General features: G+C 40.3%; 2 protein-coding genes across 4 annotated transcripts in view; both read right to left on the bottom strand.

The window, feature by feature from the left end:
* Window positions 1–10582, bottom strand: part of chd5 (chromodomain helicase DNA binding protein 5) — a 37024-nt gene extending 26442 nt beyond the window's left edge. For all 3 annotated transcript variants that reach the window (XM_085274816.1, XM_085274818.1, XM_085274817.1), the window contains exons 1-2: window positions 9434–10582; window positions 2817–2965 (exon numbers count right to left, since the gene is read on the bottom strand). In XM_085274816.1, the coding sequence (XP_085130942.1) occupies window positions 2817–2965; window positions 9434–9500 (216 nt within the window). In that variant the 5' untranslated portion in view covers window positions 9501–10582. The remainder of the gene's footprint in view (window positions 1–2816; window positions 2966–9433) is intronic.
* A 146-nt stretch (window positions 10583–10728) lies between these two features.
* On the bottom strand, window positions 10729–14073 carry rpl22 (ribosomal protein L22). The gene is made up of 4 exons (XM_085274819.1): window positions 13942–14073; window positions 13422–13532; window positions 13015–13139; window positions 10729–10908 (listed from the first exon to the last, which is right to left on the bottom strand). The coding sequence occupies exons 1-4, from the start codon at window positions 14029–14031 to the stop codon at window positions 10767–10769; spliced, it is 468 nt and encodes a 155-aa protein (XP_085130945.1). The 5' UTR covers window positions 14032–14073; the 3' UTR covers window positions 10729–10766.
* Window positions 14074–15216: the final 1143 nt, after the last annotated feature.

Raw genomic sequence — 15216 nt, 5'->3', positions numbered from 1 at the left:
GGAGCAAAAAGCAAAGAAGCAGAACCACCATTGAGAGCAACTGCAAAGACAAGGTGAAACTGTGCAACAGTCTCTTGGTGGCCCTGAGTTCAATGTTAAACACATATCATAAAAGCAAAGGACACAACAGCACAGCAGCAAAGATGGTGTCTGTTCTTTCAGAGGAAAGAAAATCAGATAAGTGCTGATAACCTAATCAAATTAGATGCTTTCCCATAATGGCTCTGCCTTAGGGAGATTGGAGCGGATGCCACAGAAAATATCGAATGAGCGAAGAAGTGGATGTTCAATAAAATGTAGTGCAACAGGAAAAAAAAAAGAAAACTGCTCTAAGAATTTATTTTATGGTTTCTAAACAATGGCCTCTCCTTTTCTCCAGAAATCAGAAACAGCTCTTTGTTGACTCACAATCCCAGAGAGGATACTGAAGTTATAAAAACAAGACAGAAGCTCATCTCAAACCGACTGTATTTCAGCAAAATGTGAATGCTACAAGAACCAGCTACATGGTTTTTTTTATTGTGGCCAAAATGCAGCAGTTTCCTCTGCTGCTAAAATGAATTGTTTTCCATAAACCCAGAATTCACTGATTTAACAGATATTTTATTAAAAAGCCCATTAAATATCCTGTCATATCTACACAGCTCTTTGTTTCACTGCAGACTGGAGAAGACGAGTAAACACAGCGCACCTCTCTGTGGCTATCATTCCTCCTGCCAGTAGCTGTGAACTCAGACTGGGATGTGCTACTGACAGTCTCTGACCCCAATTGACTTTTGGCCCCTGTCTGACACCAGCCTTTGGGGAGTAACTGGAAGTGAATTACAGGAGCAATGGTTTCTGAATGGGAGGCAAAAAAAGACACAAATACAGCAAGGTGGGGAGCAAGAAAGCAAGACGGAAAGAAAGCAGCAGCATCGTAATCAAAGCAAAGTGAGGTGATGCATGTGGGAGACAAGAGGAGAGGGAAGAAAAGGAGAATACAGAGCAGTGTCTGTGAGTTAGGGAAAGGAGAGTGTCACAGGGAGCCCCCCGCTTCATTAGCTCAGTGAGACCCAGAGCTTAGTGTTTACCACGAGCAGCCAAAGGGCCGAGTGGCAGCATGGTCAGCCAAACTCCTCACGGTACTGCTGGCATCTCCAGTCAGCGGAGGGGAACATCCTGGCTATGTCACTGACACGGTTACAGCTCGCCAACATGAGCGGGGAAATCACTGGGAATACAGCAAATTCCTGTAATTACTGAATAATAAATATTTCTTTTAGCCTCTGGGCTTTTGAAGAAACAAAACTTTTCCAGAAGTTAAAGGGCTGACTTTATTTGTAGGATGGCCCTTCAAGCTGCAGATCATGAAGTAATGCTGGATCAAATGCATTGTTTGGTAGTGCAAACGGGGTCATTCGTAGACTTATTAGCCCAAAGATAATCATCATCCAAATTTCAGCACTTTTAACCACAAGGTCACTGTATGAATAAAACTGGATCTCTAACCTAAAACTGCTGGTTTCAATACACTCTGCTTGTTTTTTCCCTGCTATACCCTTAGAAAGCTTATTTACGCTTCTTTTGATGGATGCAAATTTGTACAAAGAAAAGTTTCTACATAAAATGGCGTAAAACTGGGTAAAAAGATGTATTTTAGCAACTCTGGAATGACGCACTGCATCTCAGTTTTTCTACTATATTTTTGGTGCTCTAAATACTACAAAATAAAATGTATTTTTCACCATTATATTCAAGAGAAAGGAAACATGTCTAGAGCCAATATCTACAAAATTGGGCAGGTCATACAAATGAATAAATAGCACTAGAGGCCTGATGAAAAATATGCAAGAACCATCTCTTTAATAATAAATTGAAAATTAAATAATTGATCATTTATAAACAATGTCTCCTCAGAAAATGGAACTGAAATAATATAAAGTACAGTACTGACTTTAGCATCCATCCATTTTCTAAAAAACTGACTAATGAGGGTACACTCTGCACAGGTAACCAGTCAATCACAGTGCTAATGCAGCAAAACAGATAATCACACACTCTTGCATGCCCATGACCCATTTAGAATCATCTATTGACCTAAATCACTTTGATATGAGGAACCCGGCACACCTGAACGAAACACGTGGAGACACAAAGAAAGTGTCCAACCTCCACACAGACAAACCCTGAGCAGAGGGGTTGTAACCTCCTTGCTGTGAAGAAGCAAGCGCTAACCACGACACTACTGTGCAACCTCTTAATGCTGCAATTTTTCCTTATTCTCTAACTGTCTCCTTTAGCCACATGTGACCTATTCAGCAAAAGCAGCAGGCGTTCACCTCATAAGCTGTAAAATTATCAACATCACGCTGGTGTTAATGCTCTGAGCCAATCAAGTCTCAATCCTGCTATCTAAATATTGGAAATTAGAGGCTAGAGGCGAAGGACTGTCAAAACCGCTCTGTCATAACTCTCACTCCCGCTACTGGATAGACATGAACACATTGCCTCTGACCTACAGTCCCTGCCATCAGCACCAGCACCACAGGCACAAATCTACACTCTAAACTGTCGCTTGGAGCCCACAGCTTACACTGGCAGTAACAGTGACAATGCTGCCAACCTCCCCTAAGCCTGAGACAGTCCACTGCCTCTCATTTAGATTACAGAGGCAGTCCAGCAGCCAAAACACACCTTTGATCCAATTGCAGAGACATCAAAAGAGCGATGGTTTGAGAAATAGAGAATGCGGGATATGGCTAGAGCCAAAATGCCTGCCAAGCTGTTGTGTCCGAGGTCTGGACAGATGGTGCTGAATGTGAATTATGCCTTACCTCTTTTTTCCTCTTCTTAACTTTTGGCAGTTTTCCCTCCTTCATCTTTTTGGGCTTCTTCTTTTGTTGTTTGAGGGACTCGTCGTCAGAAAAGAAGCGGTCGAGAGGTGTGAGGGGAACTGTGTTGCGCTCACCTTCGTCATCCTCATCTGAACACGGGGGAAAGGAGAATTATTTGCTTAGTACACTTAAACGACACCGATAATTCAGCTTGTAATAAGACTAAACTGACACATTCAGCCTGACTCGTACATTTTTCTGCCTCAGTGAGTGGTTATTCAATTTTTTGATTTTGTTTGATCAAAGTGAGGATATGAATCTACTCTGAATTAAACACCTTTGAGTTTTGAAATTGGGCAGCAAAACAAGAGATGAAGATGTAACCCCGGGTTCTGGGAAATCGAAATTTCTGACATTTCAGACAAAATGGTTAATCAAAAAGATTAAAAATGAACAATAGATGTTGCAAATATTCATTTGCTGCAGGCTCTACTGTGAAAGCTCACCACGATGAAAAGTCAGTTAGCCTCCTGTGAAAATAACAATGATGAATCAATGTCAGACCAACAGGAGCACTTGGCAAAATCAACCTCATAATCACACATCATTGAGTGTGCATCAACTTTACCCATCAAAACACAAATAAATGGAGTGCGTGCCCTGCCGCTAAATGGGAACTCCCTGGAGGACCACTGAGGTATACTGAGCATATCTTCTGCCTTTAATGCTTGCTGGGACTAAAGGGACCTGCTGCTGGTTGTCAGCTGTACCGCCTCAAAGCTGCTGTGTAAACGTGCTGACTGCTGAGCACAGCAGACTTCGCTGATGCCACAGTGGGTCACAGAGGAGTAAGTAAGGGAGAGAGACAGTCCCAAACAATACATCTCTGTAAAAAGTCACACAGAGAAAATATTGTACACACATGATGCAACTCTAGTGCCCCAAAAAGGTTTATTTAATCTCATTTTCCCAACTGTCTCGCTGTCTCTTCCAGTCTGTCTATCTGCATGTCTCCCGTCTCTCTGTGTCTCACGCAGACAGACTGGAGGGCATGAAATATGCAGCACATGTATCAGAGTCAATCAGCCAACACTAGCCCTGCAGTCTACCACTCCCCTGGGTAGCTGGAGTGAGAGATTGGGGAGGAGGGATTCCTGTGTAGTAGACACACAAACCTCACCAGCCACTTATCCTCTATTTAGCAAAGCTAGCAGGAGGTATTCCACGCATACACATACAGTACACTGATTTCAAAGCCTTAATCAGAGGCAATGTCAAACTCATTGTGCTGTCCTGGCTTCCAGATGAACTGTGTCATCCCTTCCTCAACCCTGACTGGGGGTAACTTGTGCTTTTCTTGGCCAATATTATTATAGGAAATGTGCTGACAGACATTTACTGCCTTGCTACTCATTCCTTCTTTCTTCTTGTCCCACAGACCTTGGTGTTTTTCTTCACTTTCTTTTTTTCTAAATAAAGCCTTGAGTTTATGTATTCAGTAGCTCAAACGGGCAACTCTTTTGTGTCTCAGATGCATGGTTAGCCACCTGCCAGGCAACTTATGACGACAGCACGGCAGAGCCTTACATCTCTCTCAGATGCACAGATGATGACATGGCTCAGGTGCAGATCGAGATGGCTTTGGATTACACAAAGCGTACAGTTCATATCTCTGTGCCCTTGGCTCTGCTTATTGTAAAATAAATCAATCCAACTTGACAGTGGTGATGCGGTGTTACTGATGTGGGGTTTAAATGGTTCGGTGATAAGCACCTAATTCACTTTGAGCAGACTGAGCTGAGTTCTTTTTAGCCATGCTGGTGCTGAAGCTCAAGGTCTGACAATGTCAGCCTCTTGGTTGTTTAACCTCTATGGTTCAGACTAAAATTTCTCAATAACTAGAGAATGGACTGACATGAAATTTGATACAGAAGTTCAAGGTCCCCAGCGGATGAGCCCTACTTTGATGATATTTTCACCATGAGTTCAGTATATGCAGTTTTAAATGAACTATTTCAACTGGTTTATTGTGAGATTTCATACACACATCCACGGCGCATTAATAATGATCTGTTCTTCTGCACTATAATCTAGTCGATTTTTTTAATTTGCAGAAAAAATGGCAGTCATACATTATTTTACTGCTGTACCATTGTGCTTTGTGCGCTCATTACTGTAATTAATGATGGCACTAAACTATATATATATGTTCTAAATATAAAATCTGCCAAACATCAGCCTGTAAGCGCTGTAACTGGGGCCATGTTAGCTTGCTGACGTTTCTTTAACAGAACCACGTGCTGATAACAGATTGTCAGAGAGTCAAATAAAATATTGAACACATGGGTTCTCAGTAATCATTTTTTGTTACACAGGAATGTGTCACAGCAATGCAGCTCCCTGAAACAGCTCTGTGTTTATCACCTGAATTGCCTTAAAATCTGAACCCTGACTAAAGTAAATGGCCTGTGAAGTCCCCGTGGGGAAAGCCATCAGGGGAGAGATATTCTTTCTGCTTGGTGACTGGACCAGGCAGTGCCAGGTGTTGGAAGTAGGGGAGGTTGCTCAGTCATGTGACACACCGAGGTCTGGCAACAGATTGTGTTAGGAAGACGACCAAAGCTCCAGTTGGCAAACAAGCCTTCTGTAAAATGTGGCACAGACACAGTTCTGACCTTCCTGCAAGGGCTTGGCCACCAGACTGACCCATTAGAAGGGAGATTCATGAACGAGTCCCAAGTGAGGAAGATAGAGTTTACTGGAAAGCACATTAGTCATTTCTCTGTTGGCCCCTGTGTGGAAATACCCACTTAATGCTGCCCAGCATTGCTTCCCACAATGCAGGGAAGACGAGGCCAAAGGGTTTCCTATCTTCATCGATTAGGTACTTATGGCTCAGGCTTTAAATGCCTTCAGACAAAAGCATCCGTAGGCTATTATTAGAAAATGTTATCATCTAAGTGATGGAAGGATAAAGCCTAAATAGCATCATTAAATTGTAGTATATCTATTCTAAGGTCATAGCACATCCCATATAAACAGGTAGGAAACAGATAAGAAATGATGTTCCACTCATTTGCAAAAATATATTTAAAAGCATGTTTTTTTATGCTTACGCTACATACACACACATTAAGAAAAAAAAACTGTGTCAACTTTCACAGTGAGGGATCCAAAAATAGCCCCTTTTCCAACTGGGGATAACATTTGTAGGCACACAAAAGCCCATGATAATCTTTCAATTTTATGGAAGAACAAAGCAATTAAAACAGAAAACACAATGGAACAATCTGTGACAGTGTAAGTGCCCAGAGTGAAACAAAGGGACTTAGGACACTACGTGGCACAACAAATAAAGACTGTGATAGGATAGCATTTTGGGGTCTGAAGTCCCCACACAATGTGCTCCCACACTGTTGTGTTTTAATTGCACTGAAGTGTCTTCATGGTAGAAAACTCTGACCTGGATTTCTGACCTTGTCTATCACTTTGAAGCCTGCTGATGAGGTCATAAACTGTCTGGAAAGTGCTTCGTGTATCAGCAGCATAACAATTGATCCGCAGCATTTTGTTGTGATGAGTGCGTGATATGACAAATTAAAAGAAAGTTATTCCAATAAAACAGTCATATTTTCAGACTAGAAAGACTGACTCCCTTTTGTGAACAATTTCATGATGACAAAACCAATATGGACCACTGTGTCGGAGTTTCACTAGATTTACCCTCGAGTAGGTACATTGTGCGTCATCATAGAGGATCACACTGGTATTTATTATATTACAAGAAATTTTTTTTGAAGCCTGAAACACATAACTACAAAAATCCCATCAAAGCATATTTAAGCAATTTAAACACATTCTTCATTTTTTTGACTTAATTAATACTGACATATATTCACTCACCTGCCATATTCAGCTGCAGCCTTCCTTTCTTATACATGTTTAACAAACTAATGCGTTACTGAGGACACACATCAGTGCCTGTATTCTCCCTCTAAATATGGATGGCAGTCACAGATGTTGCTCTAACTCCCCCTCTGACTCTCCGTTCTCTTTGTCTGCCTCCTTTTTCACTTGCTTACTGCTAAGATGCACATAAATGCACATAAAAACTAGCAAGTTCAAATTACCCTCGTCAAAAAATATGTATATAAACAAAAGAAATGTGTGTTTAATGCAAAAGATTTTCTCAAATAATGCAGATATCACAATACTCAGACCTTGTGTTAAACGCAGAGGTAATTTTTGAATATTGTGGCGTATATTACCTTTTTCTGTCTAAGAAATGGTAACCAGTGGTACCCTTGAATTTCGTAATTGTATGCATTCTACCTCATTTTTTGTGACAGCACTTCAAAGCCTCAGATGTTCAAGAGCTTTATAACACACATACGAAATGAGCAAGGATTGCAATTTGGCAACTCAGTACTGTGACAACTGCTCACAATTAAGCCACCGAAGTAGTGTCCCAGTAAATGACTTTTCGTCACTCCGTAACGAGCAATACCAAATACCAATGCAACAGACACACCAGCAAGATGTTTAATAAATAAAACTTCTTGTGCCTTCTTTCACATGTATTCTATACTCCACATCACTGCATTATTTGAGCAACACTTAAGACGAGGAGGGCCTGCTGCTAGAGAAAACATTGCATTGGATTTTAGAAGCTTCATTTCATGCTGAATCTACACTGATCGGCCAATAAAAAGCAGTCACACACTCACATATTTCATTTGATCATGGCCAGCATTCATCAAGGCATCATTTCAATAAGCTTATGCAATGTCACAACACCTATTTCCACCTAGAGCTGTGTTACTTTCATGCCTTGTATTGGCGATGGGCTTGACAGTCTGCTAAATCTTCTCTAGCAAATCCCAAAGATTCTTAGAGGGGTTAAAGTCTGTACTCTGCGGTGGCCAGTCCCTGTTGGAAAATGATGTCTCGTGCTCATTGAATTGCTCTTTCATGTTTTAACCCAATGAATCCTGGTACTGTCATCCAGGAAAATGTCTTTGTTATCGGGGAAGAACAAAAACCACTGATGGAAAAACCTGGTCATTCAGTATATTGAGGGAGTCAGCTGACCTCATTTTTTTGGGGTGATTTGACTTCGCTGAAACTAGCTCTCTGATCCAAAGCAGGGCTCTTACTTTCCGACCTTTCTGACTTTTGTTTTTGGCTTTGGAGTGTATTTTACAACCACAAACATTTTCCACATGTGAAAGTGAAGCAGAGGGCAAAGCAGGACTTTTTAAATCATGCCCTTGACATCAACCATCTGATGTTTGGAGCAAGCTATAAGAACTTTAAAATAAAAGGAACTTCATTGGCTGCACGGGACAATCTTATGTCTGGATATTCAGCTCAGCAGGCTGCAACAAGAGGGCACTTCATCACCTGAGCTGCTGCATCACTAGATCAAGAAACCAATCATTAGCAGTTCAGAACTGGGTTTGTGTTGCGCAGATGAAGATTCTGATGATGCCTGCTCTTTGGTGTACATTATGGACCACACAGTTAGCAATTTGAGTAAATGTCACAAGTAACCACAGCCATGCCTGCCAAAAAACTAAGACTGGGATTCCCCTGTGCCCTAGGATTGACACCTGCCAGAAAGTCTAACAAACTTACCAGCCAAAAGAAAACAAAAATGGCCAAAATTTGGCAAGTACCTTATTGTGCATGGTCATTAATTAGGGAATCTTAAAACCCCCTGTGACTTGATTTGATCTTGACCATTTTTTTTAAAGGAGGAAACTGTAGGAGCACTGAAAGCTGGTTCACTGCCAGAGTCGATGACATGTTCATTTTTCAGCCTGGAGAATTTTATTGCATAGGTTCTCCTGTATGAACTTGCTATGTGAAATGAATTAGCAGCACGCAGAGAATGTGGGTTAGAGTTAATTCCAGTTCGCGCACGACCCAGAGCTGAAGGGCTGCCGGTGACCTAACCGGTGTCATCAACGTCCAAGGCAAAGGAGCACACTTGATAAGCTCTGTTTACTGTAGCCCACACGTGGCTTTCACACCTCTGCGGCCATGCAGTGGGAGAAAAAAGAATTAAAGTTGAAACAGCTTCCTAATCACTAGCGCTAACGGCAGCGCATCATCCACAACAAAATGAACACGCACGTTGTCACCGGAGCCCCCCTTCTTTTTTTTTCCACAAAAGAGCACATCCACGAGCTAAAAAGGGACAGAAAATCGCCAATGGACACACTGACACGGAAACGAGCAAAGTACGGGTTTTTTAACAGCTCTCTGAACAAAACTTGTGTTTGGACTCAAAGCCATTCACTTGTACACGCATGCAGTCTGTGAAAGAAAAGGCAGCCCACAGAAACCATGCAGCAGCGTTTCCATCGTGCCCCCAAATCAGGATGAATGTGAGGACAGCTGTGGGGGGGAGAGATTTAAAAAAAAACTACAACCCTTTGCCACCTTTAAGACTGCAGGTCGTACAAAAAAAAAAATAATAGCATGACTCTGCTTATTGCACCCCACCCCTCCTCTCCGGTCTCAGGAACGCAGGACAAGCCCTTTTCCCCGCATTCAAGGCGTAGCGGCGCAAAATTATCTGAAGGACACCCCGCCTCTCCCCTTTCCCTCACCTGGTATATCGTCTTCAAAATCCATGTCGTCTTGTCCCTCGTCTTCATTGCTCAGCGACCCCGGCATCTTTATCTCATAGCCCCCAAACCCCTTTTAGGCTGGGAATACTGAAAGTTAACCCTCCAGACGCCGCAGCACAGTCTCTTTCTTCACCCAAAAAGAATAGTATTCGTCGCTGTGAAAAATGTAAGATTTTTTTTTTTATTTCTGTGCAACGAACATGGGGCTTTCTCTCCACGAGTAAAATAAAAAAAAAATTATTTTTAAAAAAAATATATATATATTCCAATGATCTCTATCCAGGTCTTCCAGTCTGAAAAATAAGAAAGACAAAAATGGAACACACATGCCCAGATTGTGACGTCTGGTCTGTTGCCATGACGATGCATCCCATAATTTCACCCACAACTAGTTAGTCATACTCTCCTAGTTACCACTTCAACTAGTAGCGTGCAAAAAAAATGCACATCGAGCGCCGTGTGCTGCTAATAGACGGATGCACTCCCCGCGCCTGTCCATTTCCTTTTGGAAGTCCGGAGAATTGAGACAGAAACTTCTCCCACTTTCTCGCACAGCTGCTGCTCTATTCACTCACAAGCTCCACTCCAAAGTGTGTCTGCAGGTGGAAACACAGCATTGCTTTCTATTTCGAAGCCAAACCGTTTGTGTAAACGGACGTTTTGGTTGATTTGGACGTCAATTAAGGCATAAAACCCCCAACTAACTATCACCCGACTCGATTTCATCTTGCAAGCGACCACACTGTCCTGACAAAGCACACACAAGTGCAGGCTGATGACTGCAAGCTGTGAGGAGTCCTGACTGCCAGTGGTCTAACTGTTGTCAAGGTTACCACAGCTGTATCACAGGATGCCCCACAGAGAGCTGAGCAGAGGAAGTATCAGCTTCAGCGTCACTTTATCTTTTATCAAAATATACAAATGAAAGGCTGAGAGTTCCAGCTCATCCCACATCCTGCAGGATTTTAGGGGGGTGGGGGCAAATCACACAATGCAAATAAACATTTTTGTAACCAGGTGACAAAAAAAGCACCATCCCACATCAGAATAAAGAACCAGAAAACATTCCTAAATCTAAAAATGTCAGGTTTATATGCAATTTACACATGCAAAATTGTCATCATGCATCTAAATAGCAAGGATTATTTTTGAAAAACGCTAAATGAAATCAGAGTGCACAGTCACATGTTCTTATCTCTGTTTTTATCGTCTGTGTGGGATCCAGATAACATACTCAAACCAAATGTTTCCAAATAAAACAAGACCATGAAGGGTTTTCTCTCTAAGTATTTTATTAAGAGTGGCGTAAGGTTTAATCTTCGTCCTCTTCCTCCTCATCCTGGTTGATCTGGAAGTAGCGCAGCTCGTAGCTCTCCTTGGTGTTAGCTACCACCCGCAGCCAGTCCCTGAGGTTGTTCTTTTTCAGATACTTCTTGGTAAGATACTTCAAGTACCTGAAAATGGAAGCAGAGAGCAGAAGAGTGTGAGTCGATCTGCCCTTAGATTTCACAATTTATATACCGTAAAGCAGCAAAATCCTGCTGTTTTTCTACATTTATATGAAGGTGTAGAAATTGTTAAACATGGCATACAACAGTTAAAACTCTCAGTAGCCCAAATGCACAAAAAAAAAAACAGCTCTGTGCGGTTTTTGCCATAACAGTGACCAGCAGAAAAGTGGGATCACAAAATTAATTTGCTTTAGCATCAGCTCTAACCTAGGAGACCTACACTGGTTATACCAAATGCTTCATTTAAGACTGAGAGTGCCACAGTCCCCCTCTGGTGGTGGTGTTTAAAATTTACTGAACAATTACAGTATGAAGTGGACATGAAGGTGGTTAGGGAAAGTTCCAGAAATACACACAGATCCACGTAACCCAACATTTAAAAGATGTAGATTAGGTGGACATGTGTATGTTTTGCAACTTTGGTACAGCCGGTTTTAAAAATGAGTTCAAGTACTTTAATGATCAGATGTATAATACACATGCCATTATTATATCTAGGTTATTATACAGTTAATACTGTTTATTGTCCAAATAGAAAATTAGCATCATTATTAAGTGGTGGCTACAGCCTAATAAATATATATAACAAGATAAGATAACCATTTTGGCTGTGCCACTCTAATCAGTTACATTAAGTACTACACTTCACAGTAACATCTGTGTTTCGAAGGTGCTTGAGGCAACTGTTGTTGTAATTTGGCGCTATATAAATAAATCTGAATCGAAATTGAAATAGATCTCACTTTAAGATATTAGTTTTGGTTTTTCTAAATATTTACAAAACTTCAGACAAATCCACAATTAATACAATAATTCTGAAACTCTCATTATATGATTCGACTGCTTCATGTGTTCACAGAAGAACCTTTAAGCAGCAGGGATGTTTCTTCAGAACTGACTGCCAGAGGACGAGACTTCCACACTAGGCACATGTCACCAGAACCGATACTTATGGTACCTTTCGATGCCAACATTCTAAATACACAATGGTATTTGTATTTTCTTAGTACTGTAGACACAGTATGTAGACAGTATGGTCAAATAATAAATACTAGACTTTGCCTCCTGCACCTGACACGCGACACCCTAGTGAGTACTGACCTTACAAAATTTATGCTACAACCTACCTTTTTTTGTTTTGTTAAATCAACCAACAGGAATGCAGCATGAAATTAGGCACTGATCAATGACAATTTCACACACAAAAGAAAAATGTGGCAGTAAAACTTGTGAAAAAGGTAATGAATTCAAGCATAGAAGAAAATACTGTGCAGTTGGGGCAGCACGAGTACACATTAAAGATGACACACCATAGGAAGAGACCATAGTTGTGTGTCATAGCCTACGATTCAGTCATTTTTTATTGTTATGTCTACACACATCAAACTTGATGTTATGCCCACATTAGGGTGCAGCAGGACCTTGTTGCACAATGTGGCAAGCAATGATGAACTTATCTGATCCCTAAAAATCTTTTGTTTTTTTAAGCATTTTTATGAGATTTCTTGGCTTCTCACATAAGGTAGATACTCTCTAGTGGTGTATCTGTCCAGAGTATTTATTGCCACACTTGTGTGAAACCAGCTCATGTAATACTGGATAAATGTACTTGTGCTGGAACTGGAAAAAAAATCAGATCACAAGCTCTCAAATAAGTGGGAAACCACAAAGACAGCATGATCAGTCAGAAGACACATTCAGGCTGAGTATCAGTAAAATTTTGCAACCACTGTTAAAGTGACAACCAAACACAGCCATATTTGTTTGGAGTCTTCTCATGTCTGTTCATTAAGTCTATTAAAATATTACTGGGGCTGAAATGTCAAATGTGTTTCATTTCCCTCAATATTACATTCAACAGGATTCTGCATACTTCTCTATTCCACACAAACAACAGAGATTTTCTTAAAAACTTAACATTTGTCTTTTTAGACATTGAAGCAAGCACTGTGCACAGTATTTACTGAGGATTGCTGGTATGATGGCAAATGACTATGACCAGTTAAATAATACAATATGGCATAGTTGCACTGTTTTTCTTTTATTTACCTCTTTGAGAAGGGAACTTCAGAGTTCACAGCAATTTTACTCTTGCTCCTCTCAATGGACACCACACCACCACCAAGATTTCCAGCTTTGCCGTTCACCTTGATACGCTCCTGCAGGAACTGCTCCTGCATGTGCAGAGGACACAGCAAGTCACACACAGCAAGCACCAGAAATGAAGGCCTCTTTATGAACTACAGATCAGAGTTTCTTATAAACATATGACTGACATCTGTCTTTTTTTCCCCCTCTCTCTTTTCTTTTAATATCAACTGACTGGATCCTTAATACAGGGCTTTGATTGATGCCCCTTATTTGACAGTAGTGTCTGACACAGAGCATTTGTGTCTGACAGCTGCTACACTGATTACCAGACAAGATGTCATTTCTGTCAGAGGTGATCTACTCACGAAGTTGGCAGCATCCATGATGCCATCCTCAACAGGGTGGGTGCAGTCCAGGGTGAACTTCAGGATCTGCTTCTTCTTCTTCCCACCCGGCTTCTTAACCACCTGCCTCTTCTAACACAAATGGAGAAAGTTGCTTAAACTCGGAAAACCCCCAAAGCGAAGCGTAAGGAAGCAACAATAGTCTTCAGATATCTTTATTAGCGGTTAGTCACAGCGTGTTCAATATGTTCCAGACATTTTATACTAGCATTTCAAGTAAATATCGTAAAAGAATGTTGCAAAAACCACGAACAACTGTTTACGTGCACCCTGTTAACCCTCACGTCGATCGCTGCTAGCTTGCGCTAACAGTTAGCAAAACGTGGTTTGAGACGAAACGTTAAAAAAGGCAAACAAAATCGCACGTGAACACTCGTTTCTTCTATATTACTGTGCACACGTATATACAAGTCTATAAATGGAAAGACAAGCTAAAATAAGTGGCCTGTGTGCACTTTTATTTGGTCGGGCTACTACTCACAATCGGAGCCATGGCTGAAGAATTCAGCGAAAAGGGAAGGAGCAAAGGCTGCACGGGAAATATAAGAGCCGGCCGCAAAATCGATCGCATCGACTTTTCTAGACTCGATTATGTTGCACTACATAGAAAAAAGAAGGTACGAGAAATTGTTAATGCCACTTAAAGTTGCACCAAATGTTAACTTTGTTCAGTGTTCAGTAGTTTGTCAGCTGGAGTGGAACCAGACATAGAGAGAGATTATTGCACTTACAACTATAAAATTCCCGGCTAAAATGTTTAAAGTATAACAGATTTAATGGGCGTTTTAAAACCTTGATGTTGGGCCAAGTAAGCCAATATTTCTTTTTTAAAAATTTTTTGATTTTGATTTTTTTTTTAACTGCCCAGAAAAGTGCATTTCAAGATGGCTGCGAGACGTTACCCTCCTAGCACTTAGCTACACAGCTTCCTATTAGGTGCTGGTTAAGTATGTAGTTTTTGTATTATGTAGTAGGTTTTAAAAGGGAAACATAATTTTTTTTTAGAAAAGTTGAATAACATCAAACACATATGTAATAACCTAACTAGCATTATGAATTATAAAAGAAAATAATAAAAGATATTCTACCATTATTATTATTATTACATTATAAATAGTAATAATATTGTAATAGTGTTATGCAGGTTATCAATATACCTTCAAAGGTGCTAGAAGACATTACAATTATTGTGATTACATATTACAATTTTTTTATGTGTTTTTGTCATTATACTCTGTCATATGGTTCATAAAATCTATATAAAAGACAGACTGACATGTGTATGTGTGTGTGTGTGTGTACATACGTTACATTTTGAACCAATAAAACAAGTTATTTATAGGATATATTTCACTGCAAAAGAAAAAAAAATAATAATAACAATAATAATATTTTGGCAACAAAAAAGTTTAAAAGACTGTATTCAAGGTACAGTGCAATAAACTAACAGTATTACTAAAAAAAAAAACAAAAAAAACCCACAAAACCAAACAAACTCTTGATAGAACTGAGAATTTGTATTTGTGTTTGAAGGCAACCACAAACTTCAAGATTCATTTGATTTGGCTGCCAAATCAAAGAGCAGAGCCAAACTCAGTTAAGATAACAGTATTTGGATGATGACATGCTTCTAGGTGTCAAAATAGATAAATTTGTTACACAGAATGTGGTCCACTTGAGGAAAAAAGTAATTTTGTTAGATGGCATTACAATATATTACAGTTTTTCCTAGTATTTCACTGTCATTATGGAAGGA

Source organism: Mchenga conophoros, linkage group LG5 (assembly GCF_057382185.1).
Source record: "Mchenga conophoros isolate Kocher_MC1m ecotype Shallow Benthic linkage group LG5, M_conophoros_male_GT1.1, whole genome shotgun sequence".
Classification (NCBI taxonomy): Eukaryota; Metazoa; Chordata; class Actinopteri; order Cichliformes; family Cichlidae; genus Mchenga; species Mchenga conophoros.
This window is presented reverse-complemented; position numbering and strand designations above follow the sequence as displayed.

What these genes read in the sequence shown, in the direction of transcription:
- rpl22 (XM_085274819.1), bottom strand. Translation starts at nt 14,031, where the DNA reads ATGCGATCGATTTTGCGGCCGGCTCTTATATTTCCCGTGCAGCCTTTG. An exon ending in CTTCAGCCATGGCTCCGATT is followed by an intron (nt 13,533 to 13,941) that starts GTGAGTAGTAGC and finishes CATTTGTGTTAG; the next exon opens with AAGAGGCAGGTGGTTAAGAA. An exon ending in GAAGTTCCCTTCTCAAAGAG is followed by an intron (nt 10,909 to 13,014) that starts GTAAATAAAAGA and finishes TTCCATTTTCAG; the next exon opens with GTACTTGAAGTATCTTACCA.